The sequence below is a fragment of the Jaculus jaculus genome, chromosome 8, assembly GCF_020740685.1.
Source record: "Jaculus jaculus isolate mJacJac1 chromosome 8, mJacJac1.mat.Y.cur, whole genome shotgun sequence".
Lineage (NCBI taxonomy): Eukaryota > Metazoa > Chordata > Mammalia > Rodentia > Dipodidae > Jaculus > Jaculus jaculus.
This window is the reverse complement of record NC_059109.1, coordinates 117774202-117796514: the sequence shown is the minus strand read 5'-3', so window position 1 is coordinate 117796514 and position 22313 is coordinate 117774202. Positions and strand designations below refer to the sequence as shown.

Below are 22313 nucleotides of genomic sequence, written 5' to 3'. Positions count from 1 at the left end.
CTCTCTCTCTCTCTCTCCCTCTCTCGATCTCCATGTTAGGAGAACAGCAGGCACAAAGCGGAGACATCTTCCTGACACGTGGACTCCACCAGAATCATTCACAATCCTCTGCCGATGACAGGCAGAGTCTTCTTCAAAGTGCTGACTTGTTATCAACTACTGTCACTGTCGATAAGATGGAACTGTGCACACATGGCCCGCACGTACGCCACACACCTACACACTGCTCGGGAGCTCACCCCCTCACAGCTCTTAACAGCCTCCAGGGGAACCCTGTTAAAACAGCGCAATTAACTAGAACGGTTACAAACTCAATAACTCACCTACCTAATGAGGCAATACAAGGAAAATTGGACCCATTTTAATAAGAATTTCAAAAAGAGACGGGAAGTAAAGGTCAGATGCCATTTCTGGATCCCAGCTCTTTTCTTCTCTCCCAGGCCGAAGTAGGTAATACCACGGAGACAATCTATATTGTGCTATTCTTTCGAAAACCAGGGAGGCAGCCAGTCATGCTACTGCACCCAAGGGCAAATGATTTCTTTCCGCCCCTTCCCCCAACTAAGTGCCTCCCCTGATCTATTTCTGAAGGTTTTATTATACAAACCTGAATGGGTTTCAATTACAGTAATTCTTTTCCTCCTTCATCCGACCAACAAAAGAGGAACTCCATTACCTGCAATGCTAGGGCAGAAGGGCAGTTTTCCCTGTGCCCTCTTCTCGGGCAAACCTCAGTCCACATGTTCTTTCTTCTCACCCCTTGTGTTGGCATTGGGCCACAGCTGTTTCACACCACCTCACTCTGTAGCCTGGCATGACGCCTGACCTTGCCATCAAGGAGTTTTCCTGTTTTCATAGTTGTCACAGAGCGATTAGCCCCTCTCCAAGTCCCCCCCCAGTCGAGTCCTCCCCATAACCTCTAAAAAAGATGCACTGTGTGACCAAGGCCAGGGAGGGCGGGCAGGACTAGGGACAAGTTCTGTTATTAAAAAAAAAAAGTTAATACTTCTTGAAATTGGTTCTGGGGTCTATGTTGGACATATAAAGTCAGCCATTATCTGTGGGGGGGCGGGTTGTAGGGCCCACCATAGGAATTAAAAATAAATCTGTGGATGCCCAAGTCCTTTATATAAAAATGTCACATAACCTATTAACATCCTCCCTCACATTCTTTAAATCACCTCCAGATTACTTATCATACCTAAAGCAATATAAATACTCTGTAAATAAATGCTATACCATATTGTTTAAGGAATATGAAACACACCCCAAAAGCCCGCACATTTTGTCTCAAATAGTTTCAATCTATTGTTGGTGGAACCAATCTAGAGATGCAGAGCCCACCAGCATGGCAGGCCAGCTCTGGGTCATTTCTCCTGACCCTCATGAATGCCCTGGGTAGCAGATTCTAGTCTCATTATTTTAGAGGTGGGGAAACTGAGGCTCAGAGGAGTTTAAGATTTTTTCCAGTGTTACCCAGCCAATAGCAGGGGACATATCTGTTCTATACCAGGCTAAACTGTCCAGGGCAGGTCCTGGGGTGACAGAGGCTGACACTACCAGATTGGACTTAAAGAAACCAACGGGGGGGGGGGGGGGAGGGGAGGGGGTTGGAGAGATAGCTTAGCGGTTAAGGCACTTGCCTGCAAAGCTAAAGGACCCAGGTTCAATTCCCCAGGACACACCTAGGCCAGATGCACAAGGTGATGCAAGCATCTGGAGTTAGTTTGCAGTGGCTGTATGCCCTGGTGCACCCATTCTCTCTCTCCCCTTCTCTTCCTCTCTCAAATAAATAAATAAAGATTAAAAAAAGAAAAAAAAAAAAGAAACCAACCAGGAGGAGTGACAAGCCTGAGACTTGCCAAGAAAGAAAAAGGAGAGGTCAGGGAGCCTTCCGGAGCTTTGGCACTGGTCAACTAACAGCAGCCCATGATGCTTCATTAGAAGCAGGATTACCAAAAGAAGCTTGTCAAAGGGAAGCCTCCCCAGTCAGGAAGTTCAGCATAAAACAGGGCCCTAAGGATGCAGGTGGAGAGGCACTTCTGCCACCATTTCCAAGGAATGTGACAAAGTCAAACGTGGCTAGTAAATTCCTTATTTCTGCTTGCAAGGTGAGTGAAAGATCCCAAGTGTAGGCAGAGAACCATCAACGTGAACTGAAGTCAGTTGTATGACTTCAGCTGTGCATGGCTCTGGGGAGAGCCTCAAGCCCATGCTGGTCCTCAGTGACCATCTTCCAGGGAGGTATCTGCTAGTGTGTACAGCCCATCAGTCTTTCCTGTGCATCGACTACAGGCCACTCACTGTACTAAGCAGTGGGACCACAGGAGAAAAGCCCACTGGCTATACGGTATAAAGGGCTATGAGACAGAAGTCCTAGGGCCAAGATCCACTACATAGGAAGCTCTGTCCTCGTACAAGGGTTCACGTGCTTCTCAGGGAAGTGACATTCAAAGCAAGGACATTAAGGATGACGAGATGGTACCTAGCACTGCTGCGGAAGGCGAGTGTGGCACAAGCTTGGGGACGGGAATGAGCGGGGCCCAGTCACAAGCACTCCCAATGGGTAGAGGTAACTGTGCTCTGGCTTTGCACACAAACCTGGTGGACACTGGTCAGGAGGGCAGACAGGACTTAACGCGGCATACGAGCTGGAGCACAGAAAACCTAGCCAGGATGCCCCGTGCGGCTTTCACCCTCTCAGTCAGAGCCCAAGGGCGCATTTGCTTGAAGGTAGCACCTGGGGGTGGCAGGAGACACTGGGCACTGCTTTTCCTTTGGGTTCCCTTCTGCTGCTGAAGTGTGTGTGAAATGCAGAGCTCATCCTCACCAGCCATTACAACCCAAACATCCCTTCTAGGAGCTGTCTTACCAACCCATTGCCCTCACTAATATAATGTTATCAAACTCCTAATGCGGGCTCTCTAAAGCCAATGTTCTGTTACCAGCACGCCACCGGGCACATTTTTCAGCAGGAAAACAGCTGCTCAATGAATCTGTCACTTCTTCCTCTTCTCAGAACCCTGCACATGAGTGAGAACCAGCTCTGGGCTATTTTCTTTCACATCCTTTTCAAGCACGCTCGGAATACAGATCCAGGCCTCTCAGTGGAGGCAGCAGGTCGCATCGTCAAGGAGTCCGCTGGCTCCCACATCACAGTTTTAGCTCACCATTCCTATTCCCTCATTTTACTGACCAGGAAAGTGGATGCTGCCTAGGGTCTAAAGTCACAGCTGGCCTGCGGAACCATCGTTTGGTTCCAAGGTCAGCTGATTCCTCATCTGAAAAAAACAAAACAGCATTATCTTTGCCATGGCTTGTGAGGCCTAAAAGGTCACAAATAGTGCAACTGGGCCAGGACCTAGAAGGTCTGCAGTGGACAGTGACAGCTACAAAACCATCTCTGAGATCTCCAGGATTCCCCCCCACCCCAGCCCTTATCCTGAGTCCTGGTTTTGCTGAACTGCCATCCGGAAAGAAAAAGGGTCAGCAGTGGAGCTTAGTGGTTCAAAGCACTTGTTTGCAAGCGTGCTGATCTGAATTTGGTCCTCTCCAGCAGCCACGGAAAGCCAGGTACAAGGTGGCACATGAGTCTGTGATCCCAGTGCGCCTGTGGCAATGGAAGGTGGAGGCGGGAGAATCTAGAAGCTTCTGGGCCAGCTAGTCTGGAGCACAGCAACCAAGCTAGAGAGATCCTATCTCAACAAAAGGTAGAACAAGAGGACAGACACCTTGAGCTTGTCACGTGTGCACTGTGGCACGGATGTGCCCATCTCCTCCCCTCCCTGCAATACACAAAGGGCTGGCGGTGGGGTTAATGTATTTACAGTCAGTTTGGTCAATATCTTATTGGAATCAAATGAGGTCTCTACTTGCTCTTATAACTTCATTCCCCAGGCTTTGCAGCCAGGCCCCGGCCCCCAAGCCCCCGGCGGCTAGCAGGCCCTTCAGTCCCTGGAGAGTTTATCTCATCACGGGAGGTGGTCTCTGAAGACAGGGCACACCACCTGCCCTTTAGCCACTGCAAGTGACATCCTCAGACTTTGATGGAGGAGGGCAAGGGATGTAACAATACAGGCCTAGGCCAAGTCTACTAACTGCTGAGGGAAAAGCCACCAACTGTGGGACACTGAGTGCTTCTGACAAGATGACCCAACACGCGCACCGGGCAGCTCAGGTTCCCCTCCTCTCTCACACATTGCCTGTCACCTCGCTGCGCCGGCCCACACTTTAAAACAGTCATCCGACCATGTAAATATCCCAGTGCAAGTGTCCGCTCGCCTCCAGCAGAGCTGTCAATGTCCATAAATCGCTGGCCGTCCAGATTGCACTGCAGCTACTTACTGGGGGGAGGGACGCAGCAGGCCACCACACAATAGTGGGAAGAGACTGGCCTGGCAGTGACTTCTCTGGTTACGGCGTCACAATTCACGGCTGCATTTTGCCGGGAGTGTGCGCCATTGGGGAGGAGAAACATAAAAAGGGGAACCTGGGCAGTAAATAGTTTATTCCAGCAATTCCTGGCGTTGGCGGTATCATACTTTAATACAGAAATACATGAAAGCACCACTCCGGAGGTGACATGTGTTGCCACCTCATTACTCTTTTCAAAAAGGTCTTCCATCAGTGAGACACCTCGTCACAAATTACAGTGAAGAAAACAAAGCCCTCACACAGTGCCTGATGAACAGGCCTGAGAGAAATGGAACCGGCAGGACTCAAGCAATCACAGAACAGGGGCCACAACGGCCACAGCTCGGCTAGGCAGGGACAAGCAGAAGACAGAGTGAGAACAAGCAACCCCTCGACCTCTCAGGGGTCAACTCTGCAAACGCACCTCAGAGCTTTTCAGAGGCATTCATCCTCTCCTCGTACCCTTCCAGTGAGACCTACCTTCATGTTCCTTCTCGGTGGTGCCCACTTTCTTGATCTTCCTGGGAGATTTCATAAACAGAGGAAAGATGGTTCGTAAGCCAAGAATGTCAACAAACTTATGACAGTTGTCTGTGCCCTCAGGCCCAATCATGGCATGGTCCAGCACTTTCAAGGCACTGCTCCGGGAGATCTTCTTTTCCCTGAGAACAAAGGAGGTTTCGCTTCAGAAGGTATTTCACCAGAAGTTCTAGGGTTGGGTTTATATATAGAAATATATGCTAATTAATAAATTAATGTGTAAATACATACATATATACTATATATTATACACACACACACACACACACACACACATATATTTCCTGCAGTACTCATTCTAATGATAAAGAAAAACCAAACAACTTCAATGCCCACAGAGAGACCAAGGTAACATTATGATATAGCTAACATGTACTAATAACTAGGAGACTCTGGATTAGGAAGACTAAATTCTATGGTTACAAAAGGTAATATTCAAAATTCTCTATGAAGCACCATGCCAATTATGTGGAGAAATGCATTAAGACCAGAGAGAAGCCGATCACCATGCTAGCAAAGATGACTTCAAGGCAATGGGATTTCAGGCGACTTACTATCCCTTTTTCTTCTTTCTTTCAACAGCTTGATCGAGACATAATTCACATATCATTTAATTTGCCCATTTAAAGTGTACAACTCAATGGATTTTCGCATGTTCACAGATATATGGGATGATCACCAGTGAATTATAGAACATTTTCATTACTCTATGGAGAAACCACATCCCCTCTGGCTATCAACCCCCTACATTAGCCATTTCCTTAGGCCTAAGCAGCCACAGATCTATGTTCTGCCTATTGCCAGTCACTGCGTAAATGGTGTCCTATGCAGTCTCTGTGACCGGCTCCGTTCACTGGACGTACATAGTGTTCTCAAGGTTCACCCATGCTCTATCATGTCAGCACTTCATTCCTTTTTATGGCTATACGGTTCATTGCATAGATACCCCACCATTGATCCATTTATGTGTGGAGGACATACGAATAATGCTGCTATACATATTCATGCACAAGCTCCATATGGCTTTACTTCTCTTGAGTGCATACGTACATATGAGTGGAAATGCCAAGCACACCATACCTATGCCTAACCATCAGACTGTTTTTCAAAGTTGTTGCCTCACCAGGCACTCCTGTCAGCAGTGATAAGGATCCAAATTTCTTCTTTTAAAAATATATACAGCTGGGTACAGTGGCACACGCCTTTAATCGCAGCACTTGGGAGGCAGAGGTAGGAGGATCACCGTGAGTTTGAGGCCATCCTGAGACTCCATAGTGAATTCCAGGTCAGCCTAGGCTAGGGCGAGACCCTACCTCAAAAAACCAAACAAAGAAGAAGAAAAATATATACATATTTGCTGGGTGTGATGGAGGTGCATGCCTTTAATCCCAGCACTTGGGAGGCAGCGGTAGGGAGGATCGCCATGAGTTCGAGGCCAGCCTGAGATGACATAGTGAATTCCAGGTCAGCCTGGACTAGAGCAAGACCCTACCTCGAAAAACCAAAGATAAATAAATAAATAAATTAAGAATATATATATATATATGAGAGAGAGAATGGGAATTAATATAGGTACATCAGGGCCTCCTGTACTGCACACAAACTCCAAATGCATGTACCCCTTTGTGCATCTGGATGTACATGAGTACTGGGGAAATAAACCTAGACCAGCCATCTCTCCAGCCCTGATAGTATCCTTTGACATAAACAAGTTTTTAATTCTGAGGTTTACCTTTTGCTGCCATTATCTGTAAAACCACTACTATATCTAAGGTTATAGATTTACTCCTATGTTCCTCTCTTCTGAGTAGTCTAACAGTTTTAGTTCTTACAGTTTGGTCTTTGACCCTTTCTGAATTGTTTTCCTGTTTTGTTTTTTGAGATAGAATCTCTCTTTAGCCCAGGCTGACATGGAATTCACTATGTAGTCTCAGAGTGGCCTTGAACTCATAGTGATCCTGCCTCTGCCACCCAAGTGCTGGGGTTGAAGGTGTGTGCCACCACGCCCGACTTGAATTAATTTTTGTATTCAACTTTTGAATTAATTTTGTGAGGTAAGGGTCCAAACTCACTGTTTTGTATGAGAATATGCGGTTACCCCAGTATTGTTTGCTAAAGATGTCTTTCGCATTCAATGATTGCAGGACTGATGTTGAAAACTAGCTGACCCAAGACAGTAGGATTTATTTCTCAACAATATTCCACTGATTTCTATGTCTGCCTTAAGCCAGTAGTATCACAGTGACTTGATTACTGCTGCTTTGAAATAAGTTCTGAAACTTGGAGCCTTTCTACTTTGTTCTATTTTTTATTGATAACTGTCATACATGACGATAATGTAATTTGATCAGAATCCCCCTAATACTTTTTCTTGTCCCGACCTTGCCCATCTCCTTTCACTGAACTCTTTCCTCTTTCCAACAAGACACTCTTCTGTTCTGATAACTTTTCCCCCACCCTGTTTTATCATCCATGTTGAAATGCTGATGAACTTGTGTCTGTGGAGGTAGTGATGGCTGCTATCAGGTCGTAATGTAACGGTCACTTTGTGTCTGGAAGATAGTGTCCCAAAGTGCTCCTCCCCCATCCTCTGGCTCTTACATTCTCACCACCTGCTCTTCTGTAATGTTCCCTGAACTTTTACAGAGGTTGCTATGGTTGTCTTGACTAGTTCTAAGCATTCATCCTTCACTAATTCTCAGCACTCTGGCCAGTTTTGAATCTCCTCAGTAGTCATGGCCATGTCAAAAAGAGGCTTCTCTTGACTAGTCTGTGGGGATAAACACAAGCATGGGCACAGCATATCCATTTACTCAGCCAAAAGCAGCAGCTAACCTCTAGGAAATAAGACCTTCACAACCATGTTTTCCTCCTTCCTTCCTCCCTCTCTCCTTTCTTTCCTTCCTCCCTCCTCCACTCCCTCCCAGCCTCCCTCCCTCATTTGGCCTATTCTGAATCCTTTACAATTCTATTCACATGTTTGGATAAGCTTGTCAATTTCTAAAGCACAGTCAGCTAGTCTTCTCATAGGTTAGTGTTAATCTGTGCATCACTCCAGGGAATACTGCTATTTTAACAATATAAAGTATGACAACACATGAACATGGGACATGTCTCCATTTATTTAGACAGTCTTTAATTTCTTTCAACAATGTGTTATAAGTGTCAAAGTACAAGATCTTTTGGGGGAGGAAGGACAGGGTCTCAAGCAGCTCAGGTTGGCCTTGAACCTGATTCTTATGTCTCCACCTCCCAAGTGCTAGGATTAAAGGCACATGCCACCATGCCTGGCTTATTTAAAATGTGGACTTCTTTTGCTGAATTTGCTTCTAGGTATTTTATTGTTCATAGTGTAATGAATGGAGTTGTTTTCACCTCTAGCCATTCACTGCAAGTATGTAGAAATACAATTGATCTTTATATATTGATTTTATACCCTCAACTTCTTTATTAATTCTGATAGCTTTTTAGTGGATTGTATAGGCTAGCATCATGCTATCTGCAAACAAGGAATTCTGCTTCTCTCTCTGATTTGGATGCATTCTACTTTCCTGTCTCATTGCCCAGGCTGGAGTGTCCAGGGCAGTGCCACCGGGAATGCTTTGTCTTATTTATGACCTTGGGAAGACAGCGCTTGTTCACCAGTAAGTATGGTATTAGCCATGGGTTTTTTGTTTTGTTTTGTTTTGTTTTGTTTTGGGGGGGTAGATAAAGAATTTAATAGTGGTTGAAGCGGTTCCCTTCCATTCCCTACCAAAGGCATTTCTATCATGAAAGCAGGTTGGATTTTGACAAATGCTTTTTCTGCATCTATTCTTTTTTTCTACTTCTTATTGTCTTTCATTTTTCCACTGTGAACAGGTACTTTTTAAAATTAGAAAAATTAAACTACTTACAAGAAAAAAAATAAAGGTGCTATCTTCCTCCTGCTCCTCTCACAGAAGCTGAAGGTCACAGTGTGACCCTGTCACTGGGCTATTGCTTTTGCAGATCTCTAAGGATTGTGTTTAGTCAGCTTTCTGTCACAATGACAAAATACCTTAGGTAAACAATTATAAGAAAGAAAGGGGTGCACTCCTTGTTTGAGGTCTTGTTTGGTGGTTGCTTGGACTCACGTAGCACAGTTCAACACAGCGGGAGTGTGTGGCAAGAGAGCTGCTCACCTCGTGGTGGCCAGGAAGTAAAGAGAGAAGTTGAAGTCTTTAAGAGCCCTCACTTAGGGACCTCACTCTTTTCCTTGAGACTCCAGCTCTTGAGGGTTCCACCACATACCAACAGCACCACAGGCTGGACCCAGGTCTTTAGCATATGGGCTTTTGGGGACATTTAAGACCCAAACCCCAAGGAATATAATTTTCTAAACTCTTACATGATTTACTTTAACGCTCCAGGGGAAGGGAGGAGCAGTCCAGTCATTTCCTAGCTTGGTACAGATGGTAAATCAACCATCCAAGCCAAGACACAGTGTTTACTGAGCACTCATTCAGCACGGCAGTGAACATAAGAAACAACAAAGTGTAAGATGTGGCTTTTGCTCCAAACACTTTTAGTCTACCTGGGCAGAACACGTGAATATGACACACTGAGAAAAAAGTAGAAGTCAGCACATGACTTACATCCATGTGTTGTTCAACCAACAGATTTGTAAAAATATTTTTTCTTTTTTCATATATTTAAAAATTTTTATTTATTTATGAGAGAGAGACAGAGAGAATGGGCACACCAGGGCCTCTAGACCCTGCAAACGAATTCCAGACACATGCACCACTACATGCATCTGGCTTCCATGGGATCTGGGGAATCGAACCTGGGTCCTTAGTTTTTTGCAGGCAAGTGCCTTCATCACTAAGCAATCTCTTCAACCTGACAAATATTCACTAGATAACTTTCCTGTGACAGATGAAGGAACTTGCCTTTGCTCCTGCAGCTCAGGAGGAAAAGTGGACATTCAGGTATTCAGTGATGACAAGAAAATGCCGGCTATATTATAGTGAATGTTCCTACCTTTACTATGTCATGGACAAGCAAAACCATCTGTAGGCAGATACTCACAAACCACCTTCAATAATCCAATCACCGTGTGAAGCAGGAGAGACCGCTAGGAAACACATGCCTTCTTGGGGCAGAAGCTATGCTAGCTGTTGGGCATTATAAGCTCCTTGGTTTTGTCTTTTATATATTTATTTATTTATGAGAGACACAGAGAGAAAGACAGACAGAGAGAATGGGCACACCAGGCTCTCTAGCCAATGCAAACAAACTCCAAACACATGCATTGCCTTGTACATCTAGCTTGTGTGGGTGCTGAGGAATCAAACCTGGGTCCTTAAGAGGCTTTGCAGCAAGAACCTTAACCACTAAGCTATCTCTCCAGCACTAAGCTCTTTGTTTTTAAGCACTTTAAGAACGGATATCGGAAAAACAATTTTTAAGGCCTACAGCAGTGAAAATTAAACTGAAGAAGGTAAGAGGTGGAAACAGTACCTTTACCTGGGAGAAGCCACTGGAGGTGTCCGACCGTGATGGACATTGGTACTGAATCTGAAGAATGGGTATTTGCCAGCAGAGAAAGGTGAGAGGTGATACAGGTGTTAGAGGTGGCATCTAGCATGTTAGCCTGTGCCAGCTGGGCAACACAACAGGGTGATGAAGCACCAGCAACGAAACATGGCTCAGGACAGTGGACGGGACAAAGCCACACCAGGGTCTAGCTTTGCTGCCAGGGAAGCTGCGCTGTAACCCGTACTTACTGAGTTATGTTTTAAAATGGGCACATAATAGAAGGCTTAGCCTGGCAGCAGGGAAACGTGGGGACCGGAGTGGCAGACCCTGGGGCAGGGAGGACGGTGCAGAGGCGATGGCAATGGCGTCGATGAGAAACGACAACGAGAAAAAGAAACATTTATGAGAAATATGAAATCTTAAATATTAGAAGCAAGTCAAACAAGGTTGGAAATTCAGTAGGAAAGGACTTTGTGTCTCAAGATGGAATTCTAACAGGAAGTTACACAGATAATGTTTGTTTCTACTGCGGTTGGAGTCTTGCATCTTGCTTTACAGGCTAGAATCTACAGAGGTTGTGACTAGGACAGATAATCATGTGGGCAGAAATTAGGAGACAGAGCTAGGATACCCTCAATGTGTACCACTCTGGAAAAGGCCTCTTGAAACGAATGCTGGGCACAGAACAGGGCACTTTCAGTTACCATTAGGCATACATTGAAACCATTTCACAAATGACAAAGAAGTGGTTGACATACTAAAGCAAAGGAGTCGGGTTTAGCCAAGTCTCTTTCTCCTGCCTAAGCACAAATGCAAGAGACAAAAGACTTTGGAAGTGAGCCCCTTCCCGGGGTAGGCAGCGCAAGAAAGACACGTTTAAAGGGGGCAGTAATTGCATATTGATCACCATTTAGGCAGGCCGCATGGAGGTGAACTTTGGAATATTCATTGAGCTTAAGTTCAGGCTTTTAAAAATCAATAGCTGTTTGGCCTGACTTTCTCAGCCTGACTTTAGTTGAAATATTTATTCTACTGGAGGACAAGCAGTTTGTCTTAGTCTTGTCTGGGTTCATCGGGCTGTCGATCATGCCAGGCCCAATGCCAACGCAAGCCTCCATGAGCAGAGTGCCTATGGGCAATGGTTAAGGGTCATCTACTGCAGCCTGGCTGCACAAGAGAGCCTTCGTATGTGGGGACAGTGTCTGTTGTAGTTTTAATTACTTATTCTCTTTTATCACAGCGAAACACTTGCAGTGAACACGGATTCTAAGTATGATTTTCTTGGCTCATTTGTTCTTCCCTCAAATGTTTATGAGGCACCTCAAAGGTGCCAGATATTCAGTGGAGAATGCAGGCGACAACACAGCTCACTGTCTATGGAGCCTTCCCCATGGGGTTCAGAGGCATGCAGACGAGGGGCAGCTGAGATGGGCAGAGTCCTGTGGTCGAGGTACAAGACCCGCTGAGGGGAGGGCAGGAAGGAGGCCTCACCTCACATGCTGCGCTTCTCACACAGGAAAGGAGCATGAGGAGGTCTGCAGGGATGGCTTAGTGGTTACAGTGCTTGTCTGTAATGTAAAGGACCCAGGTTTGATTCCCCAGGACCCACAAGTCAGATGCACAAGGTGGTGCATGCGCCTGGAGTTTGCAGTGGCTAGGAGGTCCTGGCATGCCCATTCTCTATCTGCCTCTTCCTCTCTCTCAAATACATAAATTATTAAAAAAGAAGAAAGAGCACAAGGAAACAAGAGCACCTGCAGGACGGGGATGGCATGTGGCACTTAGGGGAAGCATGTGTGGGCAGCAGGACACAAAGCCAGGTGACTGTGGTGAGGGTGGCATCGGCCACAGGCGGGGTGGGGCAGAAGAAAGGCAGAAAAAAGGGTAAAAGCATAGAGGACAAGGGTTGAAAGCAGAGGAGTTATGGTTAAACTTCACATGCCTTTGGGACTTGGCAGTGATATCCCAATATGACTTAGTGGGTCTAACATTCAGGAATGAGGTTAGCAATGGGGGGGGGGACATGGAAGAATTATTAAATCTACAGGACATAATTGAATTCATTGTGTGAATAAGACTACCCTGAGAGGATTTTTTTCAAAAGCACAAAAGAACAATAGAACCCTAGAGGAAGCTTACTTAAAGGATAAGTAAAAGAGGTAAAGTCCTTTCCCTCCTTGCTGAAGGAGAGAAATGAGAACACAGAGGTGATATGCATCATTTAGATACCGTGAACCATGAACTAATCCTAGCAAGAAATTTGGATAATACCAGGTAAGACATTTTTGCTTGCTCTAAAATGTGCATGATAAGATTTGTTTCCTCAGCGCTCGCAAATGAGAAGCTTGTTTTACTGGACTCAGGATTTCCATGAATTAGACAGCCAGATCAATGACTGGAGGAGTCAGCTTTCCATTACTATAACGAAATATCTGAGGCAATTAACCTCAATTAACCTGTTTTTGTTTTTTTTGAGGTAGTATCTCACTCTAGCCCAGCACTTGGAACTCACTATGTAGTCTCAGGGTGGCCTCAAAATCACAGCACTCCAACTACCTCTGCCTCCCTAACGCTGGGATTAAGGCCATGTGCCACCATGCCTGGCACAATTAGCTTCTTTTTATTATTGACAACTTCCATAATAGTAAACAATATCCCATGGTAATTCCCTCCCTCCCCCCACTTTCCTCTTTGAAACTCTATTCTCCAGCATACCCGCTCTCAATCAGTCTCTCTATTTTTTATTTAGTTTGTTTTTTTGAGGTAGGGCCTCACTCTAGTCCAGGCTGGCCTGGAATTCACTATGGAGTCTCAGGGTGGCCTCGAACTCACGGTGATCCACCTACCTCTGCCTCCCAAGTACTGGGATTAAAAGTGTGCACCACCATGCCTGGCTCAGTCTCTCTTTTATTTTGATGTCATGATGTCTTCTTCCTATTATGATGGTGTTGTGTAGGTAGTGTCAGGCACTGTGAGGTCATGGGTATCCAGGCCATTTTGTTTCTTTTCAAAGTGCATGGTTCCAGAGATTTCCAGCCATGCCTGAGTAGCTCCACTGCTTTGGACTGGGGCAGCAGATGGCAATGGCAAACAGCCAACAGTACTGCCAGGACAGTACACAAGGAGCAAAGACCAGAGGCCCACGATCATCTTCAGAGGCAGCTCCCAATGTAAGAGCCCCCCCACACCCCACTTCCTAAGGGTCTCCCCACTTGCCAATAGCACCACACTGAAGACCAAGACTTTTGCACACGAGCCTTTGGGGGAAAGACTTGTTCAAATCCTATCATGGCCAGCATCAAGCTGTGAGGTCCTTGAACACGGTACTGGCAAGAGACAATCATGGAGAGTTGTCACGAACCTATGTGAGCCAACACAACAAACACTTCCTCCCACCAGATCCCAGGCATGGCCCGCAGCCAATAAAACGTGGGCATAACGCAGCATTGTTCTGAGGAGAACTGGGAGGATTCATTGTATCCCATGGTCTTTCCAATCTGCCGTGCAAACAACATCATGTTTGTTAAACACTGAGTAAGCGGCACAACCTCCAGTGACGGAGGCGCCAGGCGTGAGACAGCAGCGCCTCGAAGTGCCTGGGATGTGGAAGCCGCGGCTCGCACTGCTGGCAGAGATCACCTGGCCAAGAGCAGCTTTGGGGGGAAAAAAGGGTTGTTTTTTTTTTTTTGGCTTACAGACTTGAGGAGAAGCTCCACAACTGCAGGGGAAAACGATGGCATGAGCAGAGGGTGGACATCGCCCCCTGGCCCACATCAGGTGGACAATAGCAACAGGAGAGTGTGCCAAACACTGGCAGGGGAACACTAGCTATAACGCCCATAAGTCTGCCCCCCAAAATACCTCCCTCCGGGAGGCGTTGATTCCTAAATCTCCATCAGCTGGGCACCTGGCATTCAGAACACCTAAGTTTATGGGGGACACCTGAATCAAACCACCACAGACGCCAAACCTGCCTGAGGTGACACACGATGCAGCAAAGCTGTCCAGTGTAAAAAAACACTTAACACTGAAACGGCATTACTCACTGGCAAGAGGCCCTGGTAAACAATCATACACACACACACACATATATATTTTAAAACACATTACTCAAGTTTAAGAGGTTCTACCACAAAGCAAGCAGAGTGAAGAGTCTTTACCATCTCTCCATCTCAGGAGCTGTCTAATGTATCAAGAAATTTCATCCAAAGGACCAGAAAGTCAGAAGAGACACTTGGACACACCTAGCTTACAAGGTTGGGAATGATTCTTTGTTCTTCAGTCATCAAATAAAAACAATGAAGTTACCAAAACATGTTCGAATTTGGAGAAGTTATATGTGGGTCGAACCTGTATGGAATATAATCTGGGAGCTCCTCCAAACAAGCATGTGATCCAGCTAGCCCATTCCCAGGTGTGTATCAGGAAACGGAGCTGGCATGCAAGAGATAGGTATACATCTGTTTACTGAGGAACTTCACAGGAGCCACAATGTGGAATCAGCCTAAATGCCAGTCAATAAATGACTGTGTAGAGCATATGGCACATAAGCCACAATGTCCAGCTGCTAAGAATGAGGTTCTGTCAGTGTCACGGGTGTAGAATCCAAAGATGCTGTTTTCATAGATGGAAACAAAAGAATATTTCAAAGTAGAAACACTAAAAGGGACTGAAGGGAAGCAGTGAGAAATTTCAAGGGTGGGTGGGTGTGAGCAATGCACAATGTATTCCTGAACTGAAAGTCACTGACTCTATTTGTACAATTGTGACAATAAACAAATGTAAGAAAAAAGTATTACTATCCACCAACAATAATGGTTGAGAAAATGTACAATACAAGTATAATATGGGGGTTGGGGAGATGGCTCAATGGTCTTAAAGGTGCTTGCTTACAAAGACTGCCAACCCGGGTTTGATTGCCCTGACTGACATCAAGCTAGATGCAAAGCTGCATATAAGTCTACGACCCCAGTGGGCCTATAATACTGGGAGGCCGATTCGGGAGAATCTGAAGGTCTTGGGACTGTTGTCTCTTCAGGAAGGTAGAAGAGCAGACACCTCACTGTTTTCTGCCCTCCTGTTCCTCCCCCCCACCCCCAGCAAGCCAGTATAAAAGAAGTATAGCAAGCTAGCTTCCACTCAGGGTTAATACGGAATAGCGAGAGCTGGGGTTTAATGCTTCCTCCCTTCCTGGAACAAGTAGAGGGAAAGGGACAAAACAGACAGAATGATGGTTGCATGGGTCTCAGGTTCCTGACATCAGGAAGCACATGCAGGGAGCCTGAGAGATGCCAGGGCTTGAAGCAGGGAGGAGACATAGCTGGGAGTCTGGAGAGACCAAAGTTAGTCCGGGTCTATAGGCTGGGTTGTCCTGCCCAACAGAAAACCTCAGAAGGACCAAACTACTTCTAAGTACCTTCACATCCTAGAAGCGAGACTGAGTATGAATAGGGTCTGGTGTATGGCTCTGTGGTGTAGTGCTGGCCCAGCATGCACAAGATCCTGGGTCAACCCCAGCAACACCAGCCAGTCATAGAAAAACAACAAAGAACCCCAGCCAACAAGGTAGAATTTACAATATTTGAATTTCAGTTAAGTATCATCACAAAGAGGAAAAAAAAATCAATAAATGAAAATAACACATGACAGAATCAGAAGGCAGGGACAGGAAAAGAGTTACCATAATGACATTTGCTAGGTGAAATGAGGTAAAGAACAACAGGAAAAATGTGTGTGCAGAACAGATTTAAACATGAATGTTTCCTTCAGCTTTATTTATTTATTTATTTTGGTTTTTCAAGGTAGGGTTGCATCACTCTAGCTCAGGCTGACCTGGAATTCACTATGTATTCTCAGGGTGGCCTTGAACTCATGGCAATCCTACCTCTGCCGCCCTAGTGCTGGGATTAAAGGCATGCGCCACCACACCTGGTTCTCCCTTCAGCTTTATTTTTAAGAGCAAAAAGATAAGATACAAACTTTCATCACCAAGCAAATAAAAACCTGTGGTATATTCACAGGACAAAATAGCACTCAACAGTGAAAAGGGAATAAAATATTGATACACAGCATGAATAAATCTCAAAATAAAATTACACTGCGTGACACTGGTCAGATCCCTCACCCTCTTGCTGCAAAAGTTCATGCTACATTACTCCATTTAAACAAAATTCTAGAAAATGCAATGTAATATATGATGAACAGAAGATAAGTCAATAGTTACCTAAAGACAAGGAGGTCAGGGAAGAGGATTTATGGACTACAAAGGGCACAGGGAAACACCTGAGTGTGAAAGACATGGTCACCATCCTGCTGCTGGTGAGGTTATGGATGGGTGATAAATGTATACGCATTGTAGAACTCATCAAATTATTACCTTAAGCACATGCCATTTGCACTGGAATGAAGAAGAGCTGTCCGAAGGGCTCAGGCAGGTCTTACATGCCACTGCCTGCCTGGTAATCTTGACTCACTTAATCTGCTTCCAACCCCGGCACTTTCCCATGAAGTGGTAACATCAGCCTGGAGGCTGCTGGAAGGATTACTTCATGCCTCTGAAGCGAACAGGTGCAAACTACTAGCATCCATCTCTGAGGAAGCGGCGCTATCTGTCTGGGGAAGGGGAACACCACCATGGACGGCGCGGGCACGGCTGGAGCGCGCGGTGTGGCTTGCAACGTGCGTCGCGCCGCGCCCGGCCCGGCAGGAAGCACAGCTGCCGTCCAGATCCACACCAGCAAGCTGCTCTGCTCCAGTCCTGAGAAACTGGAGGTTAGAGGAAGGGACCTGAGCTCTTGCAAAACCAGAAAGGACCACAAGAATGAAAAAGCAATAAAACCAGGACCTTCAGATGTTCGTTAAGAACAAAAAACATGTTAAATAATCCAAGTACTAAAAATATCCAAGGTGGCCTATCTACCTGTCTACTCTGCCACAGCCTACAAAGATAGACTGCACATCACTACCCTTTCTTTTATTCTCGTTGTCAGAGACACTTTCCTTGGGTTATGGAAAATCTTACTGAAAGGACTTCAGAGCAAAACTATTGGTGATGCCTGGATGGACGTGACTACGTATCCTTCTCTTACTTCTGCCTTTACAGTTAATAACCGAGATGGATTCACTGTATTTCTGCTCCACAACCCAGGGCTGCATTGAACACATCCCTTGGGATCGCAATGGTCTCTTCTGTTTCTAACAGGAACAGGGTTTTACAACAGAAGTAATAAGTTTCATGTCAACATCTTCAAGGAAACTGACGATGTAATTCTTCCTCTCCCACTGGCTCTGCCATTTCTTAAAAAGCTGGAACTGTTCTGCCACAAGGGCACACTGGTGAGAAGTGCTTGCTGGTGGTGGTTCGAGGCAGATGATCTGAGTACAGGCTAAAATTACACCTGATTTATTGGAATCTTCTATTTGTGGCAACCCTCTTGCTGAGAGAGGCATCCGTAACGAAGACAGAAAACTGGATGAACAGGAAGAAAACAGCAAAGCTGCCTCTCCCCAGGGCCACCAGGACAGTACCACAGCGCCATCTTTGTAGCCCGACCGATTCTAAAGTGGCTGCTCCCCTTAACTAGAATTTCATCTTACTCCGCAGACTAGACCCTTGGAATCTGATCACTCAGCTAAATAGCACAATAAACTGTGGCTCCACTGAGTTTTATTTTCCTCTCAGTCATTCTGACTATAAAAGTACCACCTGGCTCATGTTCGTGCCTTAACTCTTCTGCAGCTCTCCACAGACCACCCTGCACCCTCTCTGCCCTTGGCCCTGTCGCAGGCTGAGCCCCGGCTCAGAGACAAGCGTGCTCTCTGCAGCGGGAGCTGGCTCTCGCTTGCTTTCAGTTCTTCCCTAAAGGTTCCGAGTCCACAGGAGAAATGCCTTCTTTTGCTTTCTTGCAATGTAGCTCTGGTGCCCTGAGATGGCTGACTACCTGCTGGCTGTCTCTCAGCGCGAGCACATTTGCCAATACTACACCTCAATCTTTTCTTCTCTTCTAAGATGTCTTCATTTGTTCTTTGGCAGAGAGAGAGAGAGAGGGAGGAAAAAAAAAAAAAAAAAAAGCAAAGCACACAAAAAATTGTTTCCCCCCCTCTTATTGATTCTGTCAAGCACAGTGAAATCCAGACACTCCACCCAGGAATGAGGGAAAAATCACCTGACCACCACTCACTCAGCTGTCCCTGGGTAGTGGCAGGAAGGGGAGGAAGGCCTGGGAGGCGAGTGCGGGGAGGGAGGACTAACGTTCAATCCTGGAAACAAAACCTGTGACGTGTCTGCTGAAGCCCTTGCACAGTATGCAGCAGGGCTCTGGCTTGAGAATGACGCCCAGAAGACATGTGAGAGCTTCCAGGACCCAGAGGGGATCAGACTCAAGTGAGTGCTACCCCAGTGCTGGCCACAGCCACAAGCCCAGGCCTAGACTAGCTGTGCGTCCGGCCTGCTTGTGCTCTTTACATGCTAAAAGCATGATCAGGGGAAATGAGGGTACGCATCTTCAGGCAAGAGGTTGAATTCTCAGGTACATGACCCTTAACAAGTCTCTTTCTTCTCCGGGCCTCGCTATGGGATTTTCTAGAAATCATAAAGAGTCAACGGCTCTACATGACAACAACAACAAAAATAGCTTCTTAGATTTTATTTTTATCTTATTTTTTTGAGATAGGGTCTCACTCTAGTCCAGGCTGGCCTGGAATTCACTAAGTAGTCTAAGGCTGGCCTTGAGTGCATGGCAAGCCTCCTACCTCTGCCTCCAAAGTGCTGGGATTAAAGGCGTGCGCCACCATGCCCAGCCTTCAAATCTTATGCTCATTCACTTAGAAAAGACTGGCTAAATGCCTAATGTGCATCTGTTGCTATATAAAAAGGGAAGAAATATGAAGGGAAAAGGAGTAGGCAGAGGCCAGTTCCCTGAGGGGATCTGGTACCATTTCAAATCATCACACCCAAAGAAATTAAGCATAACTGTTTTTGACAGTTAAACGGGGCATAGTGGCACATGCCTTTAATTCCAGCACATGGGAGGCAGAGATAGGAGGATCGCTGTGAGGTCCAGGCCACTCTGAGACTTCATGGTTAAAGTTAAAAGTAATCATAGAAATCAGGGCTGGAGAGATGGCTTAATGGTTAAGCACTTGCTTGTAGAGCCTAAGGCTCGATTCCCCAGGACCCACGTTAGCCATATGCACAAGGGGGTGCATGCGTCTGGAGTTCGTTTGCAGTGGCTGGAGGCCCTGGCACGCCCATTCTCTCTCTCTCTGTCTCTCTCTGCCTCTTTCTCTCTCTGTTGCTCTAAAATAAATAAATAAAAATGAACAAAAAATATTAAAAAATCATAGAAATCAAATTTCCACAGAAGAAAAGTAACAGAAGTGTGAAAAATAGGACAAAACAAAACAGAGCTATCAAGAACACCATAAGGACAAAAGACAGGAAAAGAATTAATCTGAACAGTCACTATAACAAAAACTATGTTTAAAGAAAGAGGCAGAATGGGAGCTGTGAGTTCAAGGCCAACCTGAGATACAGAGTGAAACCTAGACTCAGATAAACAAAACAACCAGGTATGGTGGTACAAGCCGTTAATCCCTACACTGAGGAGGATGAGGTGGGAGGATCAGTGTAAGCTCAAGGCCAGGCTGGGCTATATACACAATGATTTCAGTCAGCCATGGTTGAAGCAAAATACTGCCTCAAAATATCCCCAGTATGGCCAGACGTGGTGGCGCATGCCTTTAATCACAAAACTTGGGAGGCTGAGGAAGGAGGATCTCTGTGAGTTTAAGGCCACCCTGAGACTACGTGGTGAATTTCACGTCAACGTAGGCTAGAGTGAGACCCTACCTCAAAAAAACCAAAAAAAACAAAAAAAAAAAACCAAAAAAAACCCAAAATCCCCAATACATTAAATTTACCAAGAAGCAAATTGACACTGGACTTAGAAAACAAAGCATACTTTGTCATGAGTTCCAGAAAGTGACATAAGCTAAAGACAAAGTGATAGGAAGGGATAACATATGTAAATACAGTATCATAAAAGAACTCAACGTCATTATATGTAACAAAGAAGCTAACACTAACAACACACACACCAAGATTAAGGTCACACTAGTGCTTACTTATTGAATGAACGTTTTAAATACAATAAGCACACAATTCATGAAGAAATGGGAAACACTCCCAACTAAATGAAAGTATGAACAAAGTAATAAGCAAATGACATAGAACAAATATCTGGTGAAATACATCTTAAGAACTGATTTAGGAAATAATTTTAGAACTTGAGCACCTAGCTTTACTTGAGTACTGGGAATTGAACCTGAATTGGCTGGCTCTGTAAGTACCTTTAACTGCTGAGGCAGCTCCCTAGCCAAATTAAAGACCTTGATACTCTAGAAACACAAATTTTATTCAAGGGCCATGAACTATTTTTTTTAATTCACCATAGGGATGGAGGGATGGGTTAGTGGTTAAGGTGTTTGCCTGCAAAGCCAAAGGACCCAGGTTTGATTCCCTAGGACCCATAATTAGCCAGATCCACAAGGGGGCACACAGGTCTGGAGTTCATTTGCAGTGGCTGGAGGCCCTGGCGTGCCCATTTTCTCTTTCTTCCCCCCCCCAACCCCTTTCTCTGTCAAATTAATTAATTAATTAAAATAAAAAATTCCATACATTTAAGGCCATAAATAAAAGCTAAAATTTAGAAAAATAAGTATTGTATAGACTACATTTTCTATTACTAGAATAAGAAAACACATTTTAAGTTCTTGAAAATATGTGATATGGCTAATATTAAGTGGAAAGTTTTGGCTGAGAAGATAGCTCAGGTGATAAAATGCTTACCTTGTAAGCATGAGGATCTGAGTTCAATCCTTAGAACCCACCTAAAAAAAGTTATTTATGGGCTGGAGGGATGGCTTAGTGGTTAAGGCGTTTGCCTGCAATGTTAAAGGACCCAGGTTCGATTCTCCAGGACCCACGTTAGCCAGATGCACAAGGGGGTGAACGCGTGTGGTGTTTGTTTGCAGTGGCTGGAGGCCCTGGCGTGCCTATTCTTTCCACCCCCCCCCACCTTCCTTTCTCTGTCAAATAAATAAAAACAAAATGTTTTATTAAAAGAAAAGTTATTTATGGTGGCACATGCTTGTGATCTCAATGCTGAGGAGGCAGAGACAGGTGGATCCCTGGGACTCACTGGCAGACAATCTAGCCTACTTGGCAATTTAAGGTCACTGAGAAAGCCTGTCTCCAGAAGGCAGACAGAGCCTAAGGAACAACAGCTCAGTCTATCCTCTGTCCTCTGCACGTATGTGCTGCCCACCCCACATGCTGCATGTACACACACGAAGAGGAGAACTTTAACCTTAAAAACTGTTATTTCATTTTAAAAGTTAAAAAAATATTTTATTAATTTATTTGAGAGAAAGAGAGAGAGAGAATATGAGAATGGGCACACGAGGGCTTCCAGCCACTGCAAATGAACTCCAGACACATGAGCCACCTTGTGCATCTGGCATACATGGGTCCTCAGGATATGCAGGCAAGTGCCTTAACTGCTGAGCTATCATCTCTCCAGCCCAAAATACTTTTATTTTTTAAAAGTATTAAACTCAGAAATATGGGGAATGGGCAATGCAATATATGAAAAGAACAGAGAAACAAGAAATTGAAAGGACTTTTTTGTTTTCATTTATTTATTTGAGAGGGAGAAAAAGGCAGAGAGAGAGAATGGGTACACTAGGTCCTCCAGCCACTGTAAATGAACTCCAGACGCATGCTCCACCTTGTGCATCTGACTTTAATGGGTACTAGGGAATTGACCTTGGGTTCTTAGGCTTTGCAGGGAAGTGCC

General features: G+C 45.3%; 1 protein-coding gene across 1 annotated transcript in view; it reads right to left on the bottom strand.

Annotated features, from left to right (window-relative positions):
• Ctnnbl1 (catenin beta like 1) overlaps positions 1 to 22313 on the bottom strand; it is a 192736-nt gene that overhangs the window by 59777 nt on the left and 110646 nt on the right. The window contains exon 11 of the mRNA XM_004666678.2: positions 4894 to 5075. Within this exon, the coding sequence (XP_004666735.1) occupies positions 4894 to 5075 (182 nt within the window). The remainder of the gene's footprint in view (positions 1 to 4893; positions 5076 to 22313) is intronic.